This window comes from Cyprinus carpio, chromosome B3 (genome assembly GCF_018340385.1).
Source record: "Cyprinus carpio isolate SPL01 chromosome B3, ASM1834038v1, whole genome shotgun sequence".
Taxonomy (NCBI): domain Eukaryota; kingdom Metazoa; phylum Chordata; class Actinopteri; order Cypriniformes; family Cyprinidae; genus Cyprinus; species Cyprinus carpio.
In genome coordinates this window covers 21865397-21885999 of record NC_056599.1, presented here as the reverse complement: position 1 = coordinate 21885999, position 20603 = coordinate 21865397, and the positions used below count along the sequence as shown (strand labels likewise).

General features: G+C 41.3%; 1 protein-coding gene across 1 annotated transcript; it reads left to right on the top strand.

Annotated features, from left to right (window-relative positions):
* Positions 1 to 430: 430 nt before the first annotated feature.
* Positions 431 to 20111, top strand: LOC122136788 (histone-lysine N-methyltransferase SETD1A-like). The gene is given in 15 exon segments (XM_042721383.1): positions 431 to 603; positions 1628 to 1772; positions 1866 to 1964; positions 2080 to 2350; positions 3537 to 3645; positions 3647 to 3662; positions 5398 to 5645; positions 5734 to 7438; positions 10932 to 11165; positions 11167 to 11925; positions 12440 to 12610; positions 13099 to 13205; positions 13279 to 13393; positions 19253 to 19781; positions 19843 to 20111. Coding segments are annotated over 15 exon segments (4806 nt in total). The 5' UTR covers positions 431 to 574.
* The last annotated feature ends 492 nt before the right edge of the window (positions 20112 to 20603 follow it).

The following is a 20603-nucleotide window of genomic DNA, read 5'->3' as shown; positions in this document are numbered from 1 at the left end:
TGTTTCTTTGATTAAGTTATTATAATGCGATTATACGAGTTATTTAGAAACACGAGCTACATTTGAATGATTTTTTTTATTATTAAAGTATATTTTGCAGCTCGTTTTACTCAATACCCCCCCCCCCAATTATCCCAAATTATCGGTTGTAGTAGTTGTGAGGAAATTGTTTCTGCGCAGAACTCATCATTTGTATGCACCCTTCTTCTAAATGTGTTGTTTTTACCGTTTAATAGAGTAAACATTATTATAAATTTGTCGTGCAATTGTTATGCATCTCAACAAATGTTTAGCTATATTTTTATGAATAGAAAAGAACCTTTCAAGTACACGCAGCTATATCAAGTACGCACTTCGATGACGTAAAAACGACTCGAAAATGCAGATTCGCCATAAAGAAGTCACGCTCACATCGGTCAAAAATATTTTGAGCTGTTCTGAGAAAAGTAAAGGCAAGAAAATAGTTTAATGTGGATGTATATTACAATTTTAATTTTTATGAGAACAGATACCCACAATCTATTTGAACGTTATTGGTCAAATATTGCATAGCAGAGGCACATAGCCGGGAATTATGTGGAAAGTGCGAGTGCCAATGCAACGGTTAGTATTTCTAGTGACTGATGGCGAGCAGGCGAGGCTCTCAGGTTAGTTACGCGATGGCCGCTCACTGTATTATGTTATTCTTTTTAGTACATTTCATCTTCTGCTGGAATTTAAAGACACACGCCGCTTCGATATAGCACCGGAATACAAGCGGCGCCGGTTTAGACTAGATTTAGGGCGCATACTTCAAAACGGAGCTAGTTTTTCACTGAGGCTTGTGTGTTTTTCTTCGCCGATGCAGGCCTAGCTGTAGCGAGCTAGCGTCTGCCGAAGCGGGCAATCCTCCTCAAGACCCGCGCTCCGCTACGTGAGGCTTTTGGTACACTGTGTAGTAATATTACTTTCTAGTTTTGGAAATTGGTTTTGATGTCGTTTGCTAGAAGTAATTGGCATTTGCCCTGCACTCCACTGTCACATCATTTTGAAGTTGAACTTCAGCTAGCTCGCGCTGTGAGCAGCTAGCAGCCTCAGTGTTTATGTTAGCTTGTTGTTGCTGCTGCTAGCTGATGTGTCAGATGGAACTGTATTATACAAAAACTGTAGTGCATTTAGTTTATTACTCCGTAAAAACACAGCGGGAGCCGTGCTGTTATTTCCCACGCTTTATTGCGTGTGATAAATGTGACATTTTAAGTTGAATATAGCATCTTTGTCTAACTAGAATATAAGGGACGTAGAATCAGTTTTAACAGATGACTACAAAATATTAGTCAGGGTCTTAAAAAAGAGACGACAACCCTAAATAGAGACCTCTCTGTGTGTGTTTTTATATGCAAAGTGAAACTTTAATTGTGGATCTGCGTTTGTCAGATTGTTTGCTGTTATTGTTTTGATGCTTACAGTGTGAGGTTTTCAAGATTATAGTGTTTGGTGCTCTTTTGCATGTGGACAGTGTCATTGTTTTTTTGTTGATTGGTGTGAGGTATGAGTTATGAGTTTTGATCTTTTTTCGATTTGAATTCGAGACGATGAGTTGTGTGATGTGATGCACTGCATATCATTTTGTTCTGGTTTCCTGCAGTGATAGCATGGATCCGGACAGTGGGGCGGACACTCAGCGAACTCTCAGTCTGCAGTGGAAGAGCTATAAGCTAGTACAAGACCCTGCTCTCCGACGGGTTACTCAGAAAATCTACAGATATGATGGGATTCATTTTAGTGTACAGGTATGGACGTACGTAATAATACACGAGGAGTGCATACGTCCACACATAAGTGCATACTCATGTAAAAAGTCTGTGTGTTCTGCTGGTTTTTAGGATTCAGGATTCCCGCCTGTGGGGGACTTGCGTGATCCAAGACCCCGCAGAATCTGGTCTAGACACACAGAGCTGTCGCTGCCAGTGCCCAAGTTTAAGGTATGCCTCTCTTTTATTATGGTTTTTAATTTATTATGATTTTCTGGTAAGCACTTTTTGTTTTTTTTACTGTACGTGCAAACCCTTTTCTTTATTTTCTGCTTGTTCTTCATAGTTGGACGAGTATTACGTAGGTCCCATACCACTTAAGGAAGTGACGTTTGCGAGGTTGAATGATAACATCAAAGAGCCGTTCCTGGCAGAGATGTGCGCCAAGTTTGGTGAGGTTGAGGAGATGGAGATTCTGTTTCATCCCAAGACTCGGAAGCATTTGGGCTTGGCCCGTGTCCTCTTCACCAGCACTAGAGGGGCCAAAGACACCGTCAAACACCTGCACAATACTTCTGTCATGGGGAACATTGTCCACGTCCAGCTAGATATCAAAGGTGTGCTTCTCTCTTGATTGTTTCTGATCATTAATATTTTGAGGTATGTGCTTTCTACATACACTGCTGTTCAGAAGTTCAGGGTCAAGGATTTATTTTGTGTTTTGTTTTGGAAAAAAAATGCTTTTATTAAGCAAGGATGCATTAAATTGTTCACAAGTCACAGTAAAGACTTTGGTAATGTTAGAAAAAGATTTTTATTTCAAATAAATTGTTCTTCTGATCTTTCAGTTAATCAAATAATCCTGAAAAAAGTCTATCATGGTTTCCACAGAAATATAATGCAGCACAGCTGTTTTCAATGTTGCTGATCATTTAAAATGTTTCTTGAGCACCAAAGCAGCATATTACAATGAAAGATTATGTAACACTGAAGACTGGCGTACTGGCTGCTGAAAATTCAGCTTGACAATCACAGAAATAAATTGTAAGTATGTCTCACAGTATTAGTCATATTATTAATCAAATAAATGCTGCCTTGGTGATCCCAAGAGACGTCTTTTTTTATTTATTCCTGATTGCTTGTCTTTCCCCCCCGGTGTAATTTTAAACGACTTTTGCCTTCATCTAACTCTCAATAAAAAATGAATCTTTAAAACATAATAAATAATTTAATAACATTATTAAATGTAATCTTTAGAAAATCTCTAAAGGAGTATCAGTGTTTCATCATTAACGTTATTCATTTGTAGCATTTAAAATGTTTGATTTTAGTTTAGGTATTTATTATACGTTTATTTAGATAATACAGAATAAAATTGTAATATCCTGAAGAAGGCTGTGTAGCTGAAACACATAGATCTACACTTTCAACAATTTTTAATGACTTAGCCCAGTTAATTAATGGCTTTTTATCTTTATTATACGAGTGCCTTGGAGTATTTCATCTCTCCAATTTCATATTTACCTTCAATTATCCAAAGAGCACCAGTGGCTACATGAAGAGACCAGTGCAGGATTCTTGCCTTCTGTTGCTTTGCCAAAAAATTTAATATGTTTGCATCCCTGCTTGCAACGAAATGTCAAAATTCATTTTAGAACCTTGCTTGTTTATAGTTCCTTCCATCTCTTAATTTCTTGAAAATATGGAGCATAGTGATATTGAAAAGTGGGAATGTCCAGCATTGCATGATGGAAATAAATGCACCACACTGTAGTTGAATTTATATTTGTGTGTGTTTTCTAGGCCAACAGAGGATGAAGTACTATGACTTAATAGTGAGTGGCTCATACACCCCTCAGACAGTCCCGACTGGAGGCAAAGCCCTCACAGAGAAATTTCAGCCCCCAGCCCCCGACTCAGCCAGATACGGTGAGTACACAAACAAACCTTAGCTCAGCCCACACTGGAAAGAATGCTTTGCTTTCCTATAAGTGTGTGCGGTTACCCAGCCAACGTGCCAACAGCATCCTTGAAGAGCAATGGCCTTCCTTGGATCGAGCTGTCTTGTAGTCTATGCTACACATTACAGTCACTCTCAAATACCCTGGTCCGTATTATTATCTTGACCACAAGTGGACCAAAAAATGTCTGAAAGACAAATAGCCATCTCGCCTCTCAGTGCATTTAGATTTCACAAATGCAGACGACACTGTTGTGTCTGTAGAAGGTGGCTGCTGGCACTGAGACTTTCAGCTTTTAACTCAATATTAATTAGCCTTTTTTTTTTTACCTTGTGTACCAGCATTATGATATTTTGTTTCCCTCACTTAGCTGGAGGACTTTTGGATCGCTTTAAATAATGTTTCCCTCAAGTGATCAATTATGTAGCCACACCCTTGTAATAAAACAATAGTGGATTTTATTGGTCATGCTGTAAGACTTTTTTTTTGTCTTGATTTGAGACAAAGGGATTTTAAATGCTATGTTCCTAAATATTCAGTTTAAGGTGGCCAGTCACAGTTCAGGGACTTTTATTTTCCATGGGTCCTGTTCAGTATTTACCATATTTTTATTAGAAATGCAACAGTTTTAAGGGGATCGTTTACCCAAAAATAAAAATTAGTCCAAGATTTACTCACCCCCAAGGCATCCTAGGCATGTCTGACATTCCTCTTTCAGACAAACACATTTGGAGTTATATTCGACATTGTCCTGTTTGTTCCAATCTGTATAATTGCACTGAATGGTGCCCCTGTTTCTGAATCCGAATAAAAAGTATCCATCCATCATAAAACTACTCCACACAGCTCCGGGGTCTTACTTTTTATCTGGATTCAGAAACAGGGGCAGCATTCACTGCAGTTATACAGACTGGAACAAACAGGACAATGTCGAATATAACTCCGAATGTGTTCGTCTGAAAGAGGAATGTCAGACATGCCTAGGATGCCGTGGTGGTGAGTAAATCTTGGACTAATTTTCATTTTTGGTGAACTATCCCTTTATAAGGAAGGATGATGCTGATAAAGATAATTATTTTCATGGCCAATATCTCATACATTTTAAATATTAAGGCTATACTTTAAAAACAAAAAAAATACACTGCCAACTATCATCTATCGGGCTCGGTGCGATTTTTTTTTTTTTTTTTTTTTTTTTTTTTTGAAAGAAGCTTTTTATAGACAAGTCTTTATTTGATCAGGAATACAGTAAAAGAGTAATGTGAAATATTATTGCAATTGAAAATAAGTGTTTCCTACTTTATTATTTATAACAGTACATTTGAATACAGTTTGTGCTCGATGTTTGTGGAAACCTCGATTCATTTTTTTTTTTCAGGTTTCTTTGAATAGAAATTTCAAAAGCGCAAGTTTTTTGAAAGAGAAATCTTTGTATGGTAATGTAAATGAGCAAAACACTACAAACTAATACTGAATGAGAAATATAAATTTTTAGATTACGTTAGTGTTTAAGATTCATAAAATTTTACACTGATAGAATTTAAGTAATTGTTAAATGATGGCGAAGCTCCTAGAAATGTGGAAACTACATATATGCAATATCAACAAATACCAATAATTAAAAAAAACTGATAATGTGTATAACTAATTATTTTTTATCTTTAGTAAATGATTCACTGATATTTGTTTTTTTCTTGTGTTAGTCGTCTGATATCCGGCGGAGGCTCTCCACAGATCAGATGGCAGCTCCTGCTGCTCCTCTAAACTCTGGCAGCACCACCCCCTGTTCTGTGGACACTGGATTTGCAGACCAGCGTCTAGACACCCCTCCAACCTCTCTGGGAGGAGCTTATACGCCGGGTTCCTCTGCTTCTTCACAGGGCGGCGGCACCCCTTACACCCCTCGCTCTGGAACCCCTTTCTCCCAAGACTCGGGATACTCTGTGGGCAGGTTGGTTTCCAGAATAACATTAAACCTTGATTAGAAGTTACTTGGTTAAGTTTCTTTAGAGATTTGAGAAAATATCCTTTTCTTTCAGGCACAGTGGCTATAGCAGCACTCAAAGTTATCCCCAGCAGGATATGCTTCCATCTTCCTCCTGCTCCTCTTCAGCAGTCTCCTCATCATCAGGATTTAAGCCCCCTCACTTTCACGAGGACCTACACGCTCCACCTCCGCAAGAACCTTCCATGTTCCACAGGGGACGGCCGGGATATCCTCCTTCTGTGCCCTTCAGACCTAATGAACCTCCCTTTCCGTATCCCAGTGTTGGAGGTTCAGGGATGCACATGCCGCTGCATCCACCCATGCCACCTCCGGGGCCTCAGTTTGAGCCACCACCACTGTCCGACAGAGATAGAGAAAGAGAAAGGGGACACAGGGATCGGGAGAGAGACTCAGGAGGGCGCTATGGAGGCGGGATAAGCTCCAGACGGTCCTCTTACCACTACCAACAGGAAACAAACTCCTCGTCCACAGCCAAATCCTACCATTCACATCACTCGCATTACGCTGATCGGCGGGAGGACAGGGACGGCAGGGGCTACCGGCGCGACAGCTCAGGCTCCCGCTCAGGAGATCACGGAAGGCATCGGAACCACCATCACTCCCACAATCACCACAGCAGCGGCGGAGGTGGGTCGAGCCGGCGGAGGAGCAGCAGAGACCGGGAATGGGAGCGAGACAGAGAAGGAGACTATAACAGCTCCGATCCACGTTATGGAGGCCACTCGAACTCCAGCCAACACTCGTCCAATAGCCTCTCCCCTCCCTCTGCCACCTCCTCTTATGGAGGAAACTCGTCGTCTAAAGACCTGTCCCCCTACGACACACCTTCATCCTCCCGGCTAGAGCCCTCGCCGGCTTTCCGTCCTCAGCAGGGTGCAGGCGAGAGGGGTTTTGGGATGGGAGGAAGCATGGATAATGACTACCGTGCTCATTCTCACCACACGCCCCTGGCGCCACCACCTCCACCTCCTCCCCTCCCGCCAGCCTCTGTCATCGCAGCCGCTGTGGCTGAAACGCTTGGCTCTCTTGATTTTGGTCAGGACAGTCCCATCCGAGAAGAACAGTGGACCAAACCCAAACGCTTTCCTAGCACCCCGCCCCATCCACCTCGGACACCTCCGACCTCCTCGCCTCCTCACGTCTCAATCCCGTCATCCTCCACCTCTCCATCCTCCACCTCCCTGCCTCACCACCTCCCCTCTTCGACAGCATCCCTCTCTCCGCCTCCTCCACAGCGTGACTCGTCCCCGGAGCCTGACTCCACCAATGAGAGCCTGCCGTTCATGCACCACAGCAGCAGCTTGGACTCGCGTATTGAGATGTTGCTGAAGGAACAAAAAGCCAAGTTTTCTTTCCTGGCCTCAGATGATGAGGACGATGAGAAGGAGGAGGACAGAGAGAGGGGAAAAACAGGCGAGAATGCAGACAGTGGGGGAAAGAAACTCAAAGAGGAGAATGGGGAAAGGCCTAGTCACAAGAGACAAGGAGAGACGGAGGGAGGCCAGCAGAGGAGGAGAGGAGAGAAAGATGCACGCCGCAGCAGGGGCAAAAGGCAAGGGGGTGGAGTGGGTGAAGGCAGGAAAACACCTCCAGAGGTGGCCTCTTCCACTCCCACTACGCACAGTTTGGTGTCAGAGTCTCTTCAGGGCCAAATGCCGCACCCTCAGGAGGAGCACACAACCTCTGACACACACAGGGCTCCACACACCCCACCCACCTACAATGGAGAGGCACAGGTGAGACCTGCTTGTTACATGTTGTTATTATTCACCTTATTTTTTTAAAAATAGGACTAGGTGCTATCATTTGTAATTTGCTTGTTGATTCTGGTGTCATGGGCCACCATTTCCAGGTCTGGACACTATCAGATCCCAAAAGCACACATCAAGCAGTGCATGTGTTTAATCATGTTTTGCTGCAGTACTACCAAAAAAAAAAAAAAAGCAATTCACACCTTTATCTCCATTCTGAATACAAGAGTGATTTGTCATTTATCAGTTGTTCAAATGTTGGTGTCTGGGACATCGTTAACCTGGAGACTGTAGTGTACACCAGACATTTAAAAATATAAACTTAAATACTTGATGTTGATGAAGAGTATTCATAAATGACTGTTATGCTTGGAAACCATTATAACACCAGAAACAATATTCGAAACCTCAAGACTCAACCAGCAAATAGCATCCAATTAATCAGAAGTCTCGGCCATTCACAAAAAAAAAAATTAAAGTGAATATATTAATGCTAAATTACAAAATGCTCTGAGATGTTCACGTCCTGAGACTCATTATTAATTTCTGTGGCAGTGCTCAGCAACAAACTCTAAGGGAGGCATTGCCTCTCATCCTCTTTTAAAGCTGATGTGCCTATTTATTTTGCTGTTATAACTATGCACTATTATTATATGGTTAGTTGTGTTTATTTGCATTAGCTTTGTTTTTCCTGCCATTCATGACCCCATCAGAACTGACTGCGACCCATTATTGGTAATAAATTGTTAATTTTTTATATAAAACAGTATTATGTGCTTAATATGTGCAGTATTAAGGGTTAGTTCACCCAAAATATGATGTGTATCATTAATGATATTTTCTCTCTATATATATATATATATATATATATATATATATATATATATATATATATATATATATATATATATATATATTATATATATATATATATATATATTATTAGGGATGTGCATTTTAAGCAATATTCGATAATCGCTGGGTATTATTCGATTAGTAGTCGAAAATCGCACCCCATCCGCGCATGCACCCACGCACTCACGCACGCATAAACACACACCCATAAAAAGAGAGAGAGGGAGAGAGACTATTCAGGCTTTCAATCTGTATGATACCAAACTGTTTAAATTTATTAGAGAATAGTCTATATCCTAACCCAAGCCAATTGATGGTTGTTTGATTGCTGAAACATATTAATATAACATAACCGGATGACGGCACTTATTAACATAACAGTTCGTCGATTTTCAACTGCTCACAAGGCTGTAGGAGCCTAGGACATTTCTATTTTAAAAATGAGCGTGAACATTAATAGCATTTTAAAAAAGTTTACAGATTAATTAAGATTAGAACAGATTAATTCAGCCATGAATATTTGGTTTAAAACACATTACATCTGCCGAGTCCGACCCGAGCCCGTGTCACTGTCCTCATTACACAGCTGCTGTTGCAGCCATTATAATAGTTTAGTTGCGGTTTTTAATGCAAAAAGTGGTCCTATTTCATTTCGATTCTTTATTCATTTAATTCAGAAATATGATGGGAACATTTTATGTTTGTTAAATTCAAGTTTGTTTGTTTTTTAAATGGCCTACAAAGCGGCCAGCGCAAGACAGCGAGTTGAGCATTTTTGATCAGTTTATCCTTCTCAAAAAAAAAAAATACAAAAAATAAGATTAGCGTCATAATATTTTAGGAATAAAGTCAAAATTACAATAATAAAATCGTTACATTGCTTGAAGTAAAAGTGAATATATTACACCTGTATACTCTGCCAAAAAATTATAAAAAAAAAAAAAGTATGTGCACCTGTCATTCTTCACATTTAACACGAAAAACAGCAATAGGCTTACTGACGATTTTTTAAACTCAAATTGATTTATTTCACGAGACACTCGTTTGTATTAAATTGTTCTGTTTTTTTTTTTTACGTGAACTCAAATATTTATTCGTTTTTATTTCGTGCTGCAAATATTAAACAGGAAAATATAATTGATTCACATGCCGCATGAAAGGAGGAGAATATCTTACTACAAATTAAAGATTGTAAAAACATGTATTGTTTATATTTTATCTCAAAATTGACAGAAGGCTGAGGCTTTGTGTTATAATAAAAAGTAACAAAGCCCAAAGCTTATTGCGATTAAAACGTTACATATTATTTCCAAGCATATATACCATAATTAAAAGCTTGTGAATAGTCACGTAACGTTATTTACTTAAAAAAAAATAAACATAACAGAGTTTAAATTTTTTTTTATATATGGGCGGTAAATGTTTATGGTTATCAACCAGTGGAACATTACATTTATTCTTTCAACAAATAACAAATCATTTTAATGCAGCTAGCTCGTAATCACTACAGTGGAGTGCATCGTTTTGTTAACTTTGTGGTTTATTATTTTTAAGTCGTTTGGGACGCGGTGACACAGAAGACCCTCTCACAACATATTGCTTTATAGAATATTTGCTTAAGTGCTTAAGTCATTTTCTAACTTTCATATGGTTCCAAGCCTATAAGACTTTCATTTATCTTTGAAACAAATTAAGTTACTTTCAGTGAAATCCAATTCATTTGCTTAAGGTTGATATTTAAAAACATCTTCATTTGCATTCCAAAGACAAACCATTTTCTTATGGTTTTGGACTGCATAAGGGTGAGTAAATGGAGGAATTTTTATTTTTGGTGAACTATCACAGTTGAAGTCACATTTTATTTTTATAAACTTTAGTTTTATAAAATTATAAAATTCTGACATGATGTAAATGATCCAGTAAGTTAACAGAAGTGAAACATGCTTTTGCTCTTTTTTCATGCTCTGGTAGGCTTGGGCATGCTCCTTTCTTTAGTGTGAGAGTAATATTTCTCAGTTTCGGTGCACCACTATATTTGTTTCTTGCTTGAAAATCCCCCCTTCCCCCATTGTGTTTAACATGTATTTTTTAGACACTTTTCACACTCACTGCTGTGTGTACATAATCCCACATAAGACTCAAATATGTTTACGTGCTCGTGCACTACAAATCATCTTGCTCTGTTCCCCAGCCAGCTGCTTGACTTACGATGTTTCTCTTTGCACATGTACAGTATTATGTGAAGCATTCGTTTAGTCAATATATTTTTCTTTTTCAGTCTATGTATAGGTAATTATTTATATGTAGGATATGCATATTCAAAATCTGTCAGTAGGTTAGTTGTATATAGGTACAGTGTTTAAGTTTAGCATTTGTATAGTTTGTATTTTTTAGCTTATGTGTAGGTAAACTTTTATATATAGTATATTTAGAAGCAAAATCTGTCAGTAGGTTAGTTGTGTATAGGTTATACTGTTTAATTCGTTGTTGTATGTCTGTATTTATGTAGCACCCTTGTCCCGTGAGGCACGACATTTCGTTCCACTGTATGTCCACACATGTAGCGGAATGACAATAAAGCTCGACTTGACTTGAACTAATCTTCACACTCTCTCCTCTCCAGCCTTCTCCTCACTCCTCTGGGGAGGATATGGAAATATCCGATGAAGATGACAGTGCCATCACCACAGTGACCCCCCATCCTGCTGCCTCTTCATCCTCCTCACCGGCCACCTCCTCGCAATCTGCCCTCCCCTCCCAAACCCCAGACCCCTCTGCGAGTCCCGCCCCGGACACCAGCCAGCACTTCAGCGCCACCATGCCACCTCCGCCCATCCCGTCTTACCCTCCCCCCCTCCCCCCCCCCACCTCTGCCCGGCTTCTCCCTGCAGCCCCCGCCACCCCCTGGCATACCACCTCCGCTTCCTCACATGGAGCTGCACCCAGAGTACCCTCCTCCGCTGCCTCATCACATGTACGACTACGCCAGCTCCATGGAGCTCATGAGCCAGTACTGCGGAGGAGCACCCATGTCATTCCAGATGCAGACACACATGCTCAGTCGCCTCCACCAAATGCGAATGGCCTCCTCCAACAGCTCTACGGCACCCCCTGGAGAAGTCCCGCCCGCCTCTGAATATCCCCCGTCATTTCACCTCCATTCAATACCCCCTCCGCCGCACCACCCACACCACCCATACATGGACCAAGATGGGAATGTTGCCACCCACTATGACCAGGACCACCGCTACATCCCTCCTCACTTACCATACGCCTACCCGGACCCTCACGCCGCACAGCTTCCACACCATCACACCATCCCGCCTCCCCACAGTCCCTGGCCTCCTCACCTACTGCCCCAACAGTTTCCTTCCCACTATCCTCCGCCTGGCTTTGGCACGGTGCCTGGCGTAGACGGAGAGCTGTACGGAGCGGCGGGTGACCAGATGGCCATAATGGGCCACAACCCCTACGAGGCCGTAGTGCAGCAGGTACTGGCAGCTTTGATCGAGGAGATGAAGAACATCATGCAGAGGGACCTGAACCGCAAGATGGTGGAGAACATCGCCTTTGGCACCTTCGACGAGTGGTGGGACCGCAAGGAACAGAAAGCCAAGGTAACATCAGAGAGTTTTCTAGATGTGACCATGGACCACAAAAACCAGTCATAAGGGTCATTTTTTGAAATTGAGAAAGGTGAATCAAAATAAGATTTCCATTGGTGTATGGCTTGTTAGGATACAACAATATTTTGGCCTAGATACAACGATTTGAAACACCTGGAATCTGAGGGTGCAAAAAAAATCTAAATATTGAGAGAAAATCACATTTAAAGTTGTCCAAATGAAGTCCTTAGCAATACACATTACTAATCATAAATTAAGTTTTGATATAATTATGGTAGGAAGTTTACAAAATATTTTCATGGAACATGATCTTTACTTAATATCCTAATGATTTTTGGCATAAAAAAAAAATCAATCATTTTAACCAATACATTGTATTGTTGGTTATTGCTACAAATATACCTGTGCTACTTATGACTGGTTTTGTGGTCCAGGGTTGGATATGTTTTTTGTGAAAGCCTTCGGTGTTCATGAACTGTACCACATCTTGCTCTCATTTTCTCAGCCATTCCAGACAGCCATGCGGGGAGTTGCAGTGGTGCGCGAGGAGGACAAGAAGGACGAGAAGACGAGCAACCGACCTCGGGAGCCGCTCATGTCTCTGGTAGACTGGGCCAAGAGTGGAGGCATGGAGGGTTTATCCCTTCGGGGGGCCTTGCGTTTGCCTTCTTTTAAGGTGCTTGACGTTATTTACCACCTATCTAACATTTATATAACATTTAAAAACAATTTATATGATTGTCATAATTTTTGTCTCTTTTGATCATCTGGTTGTAGTTTTGTGGTTGTTTGTAATTGTTTTTAATGATTGGGTTGATCTAACAGCCTGACCCACAGCAGAAATATGAATGTTGGGATTCTGTCTAATACACAAACTCAAACACATGTAACGCTATCTGTGTCTTATTATATGAGGACGTGGACACAAACTTCATCTCCAGAGCTGTTCTGAGAGTCGCTTCATTTGAGAGAATAGATTAGATAAAATAAAATTTACATTTCACAACAAACCATCAAAGTAAAAGTTTGGTTGACCTTGAAGAAATTATAACAGAAATTGAAATATTTTAAATGAAGTACATTGATAAGACTGGCACACTTTATTACCATGATTTGAAATAATCTCGTGAAAATGATGTTACTAATGAGGAATATGTTGTTCAGGTGAAGAGGAAGGAGCCTCAGGAACTTGTGGAGGGTGGTGAGCTGAAGAGAGCCAGGCCTTCCACTCCACCCGATGAGGAAGATGAGGGTATGTCTCTAATGCTGTGGTTTAGAGCTGGATTAATGACATTACTGTCAATTCTAATTGCTCTCTACTCTTTTTCTCTCGACTCATATCAGGGCAAATCTGCCGACACTGCTGTGCAGTGAAGAACAGAAGAGAGGCGTGTGGCAGAGAGAAGAGCAGCCAGGAGAAGAAGCAGAGCAAAGGCACGCAAACCATATGACCTGGACAGTGAGGGAGAAGAAACATCAGATGGTTCCTCCTCAGAGGATGTTTGGCTTTATTAGGGGTTTCAGCCGAGCCAGTGCTGAACCCTCTGTATCTGTTAGATTTTTATTTTTATTATATTTTTCTCGCCGTAAACCTATCTGGGTGCATACCAAACAAAAACCGTGAAGCCTAGAGACTTGAAACTTGTGCCAGATCGTAGAGCTCAATTTGGGGATAGGTTGACTAAAGTTTCGTCACAATCGGTCCCTAACGGGGGCGCATTACTTGCAGTAAATACTATTTTCTTTTCTACGACTTTGGCCCGTATCCCGTAGACCGGCTCTTGTCGTAGACTCAAAAACATTACATCCTTGCGATCCTTGGGTATGTGCGAACAAAAGTGTACACTCAACCAAAAAGTTTTTTTTCGTCTACGACGCACTGGTTTTTTTTTATTCCGCAAAATGAGTTATAAAATCCGAACCCTTACTTTTGCGAACTAGTCCTATAGTATTTTTTCCCTCCTGATTCCAGATCAATCAAACTTCTGCAGAAATATTCTCTGGACACTGAGATATCAATAATTATCCCAAAAAAAAGTCCGCAATTTCACATTGACTTGTGCGCAATGGGGTCCCCAAAACGTCGGAAAGTCAAGGACCAATTTCTACACAAAAGGCTATAACTTTTGACCCGACAATGAGAACTCTCACCAAACCTGGTACACATGTGCATCCCAGCTCAATCTTTGGTCCAAACAAAAAACAATTGCACTTCTTTGCCACGTGGGGGCGTCCATAAACGCACAAAAACATATAGAATGTTTATAACTAGGCAAACGTTAGTGTCCCCGATCCGACTTGAAAATTTTGTATGCAATTTCTTTGTCCTAATGGGCACAAGTGTCCTATGATGACATTTCACAGTATCTCAAAAAACATGGCTGCCATTGGCCAAAAAATTTAAAGCCCTATTTGACAGGGGTAACGGAGGTAGATCAAACGAAACTCAGTGGCATGTTGCGACTCATGGCCCTTAAGGTCGTAAGAATTTGAAAGAAATCGCCACTGGGGCACATTGCGTTTTCAAGTCGTAAAGATTGTATATTGTAACAATTTTTTCACACATCACAAATATCTGCATATCAGTGGATAGATCTCCTCATAACAAGCACTTTGTCCTAAAGAAATACCATTTGCCTGTCATCAAATATTTCATTATATCTCATTAGTTAAAAACATACTTTTGCGAGCTAGTCCTAGGTTTGTGCTCATCTCGATCAACCACTGCAGTGCAATACGCTGGACCGCTCTAGATTATAATTATCAAAAAAAGGTGAATTGTGTCGTTTGGTTCTTGTAACACTGTCATTTAGAGATGCGTGGCCACAATATAACCAATGCCTAATAATCTAGAAAAAAAAAAAAACTCTAAAGATTTTAGCAGTGTGTTTATGACTCGTAACAATGCAAGTTTCCCCCTGGCGCTAACATAACTGTGTAGAGAACACAATATTTCGGTATGAACATAAATTTGTAAAAGGATTCGGACCAGGTGTTATACGTAAAAAGCTCCTCATGTAGACAACTTTGGCGCCTGGGAACAATGTTTTCTCATCAACTCTTATTATTGATCAATAATAAGATAATTTTGCGAACGAGTCCAATAACCAGTGGACCCTGTGAAATATTCCTGGACACTGAATTTGATAATTTAGGTGAACTTCAATGATATTGGCACCAAAATTAATCGAGGACCAATTTTTACGCAAAAGTTTGATATCTGGGGAACAAAATGAGATATGGTCATTGCTACACATGTGTATGACTACTTTGGTCAAATAAAAAAATAGAGCATTGCCACTTGGGGCGCTATAAATTGAAAAACCTAAACCCACACGACCCAGTATTCGTGTCCCAAATGGCCGAGTATGTATGAGAATTCCGCCCATGCCCTCCATATGTTCCAAAAAACTTAAGCACCTATTACCACAGAGGTTGACCTGAACTCTTTTGTTTGACGCATTGCCTAAGGTCCTAAATTTTGAAAGAAATGGCCACAGTTGGCGCTAATGAGTTTTTTGCTCAGTAATCACGTGGGTACACACTTACATATGCATTCATTTGATTAGACGTCATTCACTTTGGCCTGAGCTGCATCAAATCGTTCAAAACTACACAGGATGTTTAAAAATCTTTTGCGAACTATGTTTCACAGATAATATTCTCTGGCCACTAATCAACCAGAAATGTAATTTGTCCTTTGGTTAGCCTTTAAACTGGTCAAATATGGGGCCAATATACTCAATAGGCCTATAAAAAAATATCTTACGACTTTAGTTGGACTGTAGGACGCATAAAAGTTTCATGGTGACATAAGGGTGGCTAACAGATGGGACTCTCAAAAAACACAAGATTTCAATAGCATGCCTTCTTATTTTTCTTCAAATGCTTCAATATGGGGAAGATTCTCATGAACAAAACTGTCCTAAGCTGGGATGAGTTCATTAAAAGCATAAGTTACTTGCTGCGGTCCCAAGTTTTTCCTCTAATCTCGGTAAGAACTATTTCTCTTCTCTAATCAATAATTATCAAAAATTTTTTTTTTTGGTTTTTTTTTTGGCCAAAATTTATGGAAACGCAAAACTTTAGGACTTCGGATGAATGTGGTCGATTACTCTGAACCAGCATGACAAAGTAGGTGGCGGATAAAAACACAGAGATTGCAGAAAATGAAGGTTCATATGCAAAGGCTAATCTTAACAACCTTGATAGAACTTTTCCGAACAACGTTCTCTAGGCCCTTTGTACCATGCATTATATTCACCAATAAGTTAACTTTTTTGCGGGCTGGTTGTTGCTTATTCGATCAACCACGATTGCACTTTAATTAATTTTGTTGGGCTTTTATGTAAAGGGCGTCAATAGACTGTCTATAAAACCTTAAATGAAAACTTTCAAAAATATGAAACATTGTTGGGAAAACATTAGCAGTGACTCTTGTACAAAGTTTCCTGAGATTTGCTATAAAATAGAAGGGTCTCAAACCAATATTTTAATGATGGTAAAGCCCCATTGGTTGAAAATTCTCATATATTCACACAAACCTAGATTTCATAAGATAAATCCTCATTCGACCAACTTGCCTCTGGACCAATGTTTTTTCAATAAAACTATAAAAGATAAAAATATTAGAACTCGTTCAAGGGTTTAGCTGAAAACACCACAACAAACGATTCTCTAGCCTCTCTAGTCTAATTATTAATTCTAAGCGACAACACAAACCGGTCATTTTCTGTCGCTTTCCCAAAGGCCTTCTAATACAACAGAAAGCCCACTTGTGTGGATTAAACAGCATGCAGGATTGATTCAGTCTGATTGGGTTTGCCAGTGTGGTTGATTATTGCAATTTATAACCACTCATCAGCTGATACCCATAATTGGCTCTTCAGCTAACTTCAAAAAAAAAATGCTTAACATATTCACTGGAAAGGTGGATTTTCCAACGATATACAGGTCTTTACAATTTTTTTGTAATCGAGTGAACCAGAAAATGCCCTGTGGACTCAATAACTTTGGCTATCCCTTCTTTAATATGTCGTGAGAACGATTTGTTTATGTGTCCACAATAGTGCTTATATTATTCGTTATCTTTTATAGTTGTATGCTGGTGCGGTGAGCCTATTTCTCAGTTGTGTGTTAACTGTCAGGGCATCTTGGCCAAGAACTCTTAATGCTTTTGCGCTCTATTTTACCAATTTTCTCATTTAGGCTTCTCTCATAAACTTGATGAAAGCCATTATATACAGCCAAGTAGTGCAGAAATCAGTCCGGCATTTAAACCCATCCAAGTGACGAACACCAGCCCGTGAGCCAAGTGGGCAGCATTTTCTTCCTCCTCTTCCTTGCTCACGTGAGATCAGGCGTGGTATGGCTGGCTGGCCCGGGAACCCACATCTAGGGTTATGAGTCATCTCTCACTTCATAAACCGGAGTTTTTTTTTTAGTTTGAAGGAAGGCCACTGGTAGGAAGCATTTAGCTGTGTTTAATCATATTCTTCCTTCCGACCTGTGAGGTTTCAAGATGAGAGACAGAGGAGCGGTTGAAACAGGCCGTTGAGAATGAATCATTTTCGTTTTGATATTTTGGGACAGTGCCAATGGGATGAGTCTTACTAAAATGGACAGTGTGGCAACACTACTAGATGCAGGGAAAACCCAGAAGGATGATGGGTACGTTTCCCTCTTTGTTGTTTCATTGACTAATGGCTGATGGCACTGACGGATTCAAATGCTTTGGGGAAATTCTGTCAACTTTCACAGAGATAGCATGTTATTGGACGGTACATGCATTTTTTTTTATGTCTGTTTTTTTACACAGGAGGAGGATGAGACGTGACAAGTGGGACAGAAGGTAAAGCTGTCAAGTTTTGTCTTTTGACTCATTAAATGCTATGTTCACTTATTTTGGGCAGTGGTCTATGTCATCTATCTTGTGAGTCTGTTGTGCTGCAATTTTAGAGCCCCATGCACACAAAACAACGGTTACATTTAAAACGGATCCACTTTTTCTTACATTCTCAAAAAACATTGAAAATCGTTCATCCTGAAAAAAAAAAGACGATTCGCTGGGGTAATGTGGTCTGCCTTTAATATTGAGAACAGTGAACAAATCATTAAAAATTATGTTTCTTTTTTATCGTCGTTGTTCACCCCCGCCCTTAACTATTTTCTCTATGTCAGTTAGGCGACAGGGGCTGACGAAAAACTCTTGGCCGTTTGCATCAATCATCACTTATCTTTCTGAAGAACCACAAAAGAAATTAATTTTGACACAACCAATGGCAGTTGTGCGCTATAGATGCAGAAGGATGATGGGTACCGCCTCTTTTGAAACAGACTGGAGATTTCGTCTTCACAATACATGACAGGCATTATGCTGTTTCTTACAGACAAGCTAAGTCCTGACCATATCATCAGTGACTGCTGTCAAGATTCAAACAAGGTTAGTTAAAGATCACTTTTTACAAAAACCAACTCATAAAAGAAGGATCGAGTCTGCCTACATGAAAATTGTTTCTTTTGCTCACCCTCGTGTTTTCGTACAACCTGTTACTATCTTATCTTCGACACAAAATATATTTTGAACCAAACAGTTTACGTTTGGTTGGCTTATTCTTTCTCGATTACTTCTTTTTGGGTCCAAAGGATTTCAGTCCTACAAGAGGTTTGAATAACGTTAGGCCGAGTAAAGAATGTTTTAATATTCCTGAATTTATTTTCAAAAGGTGGAAGTTCACTTTTGTTCTGTCATTTCACTTTACCAGAAGAAGAGAAAACGGGGCCTACAGCTGTGCCTGGGCATCTTCTCCGTATCCCCGTCCTCCTTCACCCCATTCGCTCCTCCTTCCCCCACTTCAAGGAAACGCGCAAGACTGGGGACTGGTTTTCCCTTCTCCGTGGAAGAGAGCGAGTTTCAAGGCCCTTCCATTTCTGTCACCTCTGCTCCCTCTCTATATCGTTCCCACTCCTGTCTCACAAGCTTCAGGGATATTCCTAACTTCCTCTTCCTCCCGTAAGCACACCCCAACAGCAGGGGGCTTGCCTCAGCCGGCGCCTCCCAAGCCCCACCCCGATGCGCACCTTTACCGTGGGGCTGTTTTCTCGTCCTAATGAAAGGAGTACGCCAGTGTTGATCCCTCCCCTGCTTCCCCCCTTCTGCCGTTTTCTTACCGTCCCTCCCACCAGTTGCGTTCCCTGCGGCCTGATTGGCCCAAAAAGAGTCAAAAGGTCTCCCCTCCATCCCCACTAAACTCCCACAAGCACAAAAAACTCCTCCAAACGTGGGCAAAAAAAAAAGTTGTGTGGGACTCCTCCGCAGGAACGCCCCCCACGGCCCGTCTGCCTCACTGTCCAGAAAACCTTTCCACTGGACCATGCCTCCTTGGGTTCAAAGTTGGGGCCTACGAAGGACCCCATCCCTACTCCAACCACGACGGAGAATGGGTCGCGCACGTGGTCGCACTCGGGGGACACTCAGCCCAGTCGGCTTCCCTCCCCTCACCTGTCATCCCGCTTTCTGGGAGGAAGAGGGGAGGAGGATGAGAAGAGGGGAGCTGGAAAGAGGCAAGCGGCTGAAGACTCAGGGAAGCAGACTGGGAGTGTCCAGCCTGCTGCAGCTGGCCTCTGCCCCCCAAACCTGATCTATCTGAGGGGGGGCTGGCTGGGATGTGGGCCCAACGGGGAAAAGATGGGACCCGAAGGCAAGAATAGCGACTCGGAGAGAAGAAAAAACAAAACGGATACCTCCGATGAGGCAGGGGAGCCAAGCTGGAGGGAAGAAAGAGGGAGGGGGACTTCTTCGCCCCCGCCCACCCACGCCAAAACCAACTCCCGGATCCAGGAGGAGGGTCTGTTCGGTCCTGAGAGCACAACTTTCTAAAAAACTGCTCCTGCTCCTCCGCACCTCAGCTCCTCTCCACAAAGAAACGAAACGGACCCCACGGTCCGCTCCCTGCCGACCCTCAACCAGCATGTTGTATCAGGGAAGCCCCGAAGAGGTCAGCGGGGATTCTCTAAGCCGCAAGAGGAAGGCTCCAGACATACGGGACTTGTTCCGGATGGGCCCTGCTGTGTCTACGCCAGGACACAATGAGACGCGACCAAGACCCTCGGCCCCAACACATGAAGGAGAAGGAATCGATTATCTAAACGAGAGTGGAGATGAAGAGAGGTGGTGAAAAGGGGAAGGCAGAGAACAGTAAATAATGTTCGTCTAGGCTAATGACAAAGAAACGAGGGGAAACTGGAAATCTCTAACAAGAAAACAGAAGGAGAAACAGACAAGAAGCAGAGGAACGAAGTTAGAGGTTGTGTTTCTGTCTGGTTTTCGAGTTAAAGATGCTTGTTGCAAGATGCAAATTCACCCCCCTTAAGCATCAATTTAGTCAAGTAATGTCGTATGAATGATTTTGTGGCTAGAAAATTATTCCACTAAACAAGCTCTCTAAATCCCTCATATGTAGTGATCAGCATGAACAACGTTTGTGTTTGTTTTGTTGTTTTGGATTTTGTGTTTGCATTTATTGCCATAAGAAAGAAGACAAAAATATAAGTCCACATGGGGGTGACTAAATAAAGGAGTACATGTATTTCTTTTACCTGTGTACTGGATTGGGGGGGGGGAGTGATTGGTGTGTTTCGGTACAAAAATACACACCCCGTATGGGATT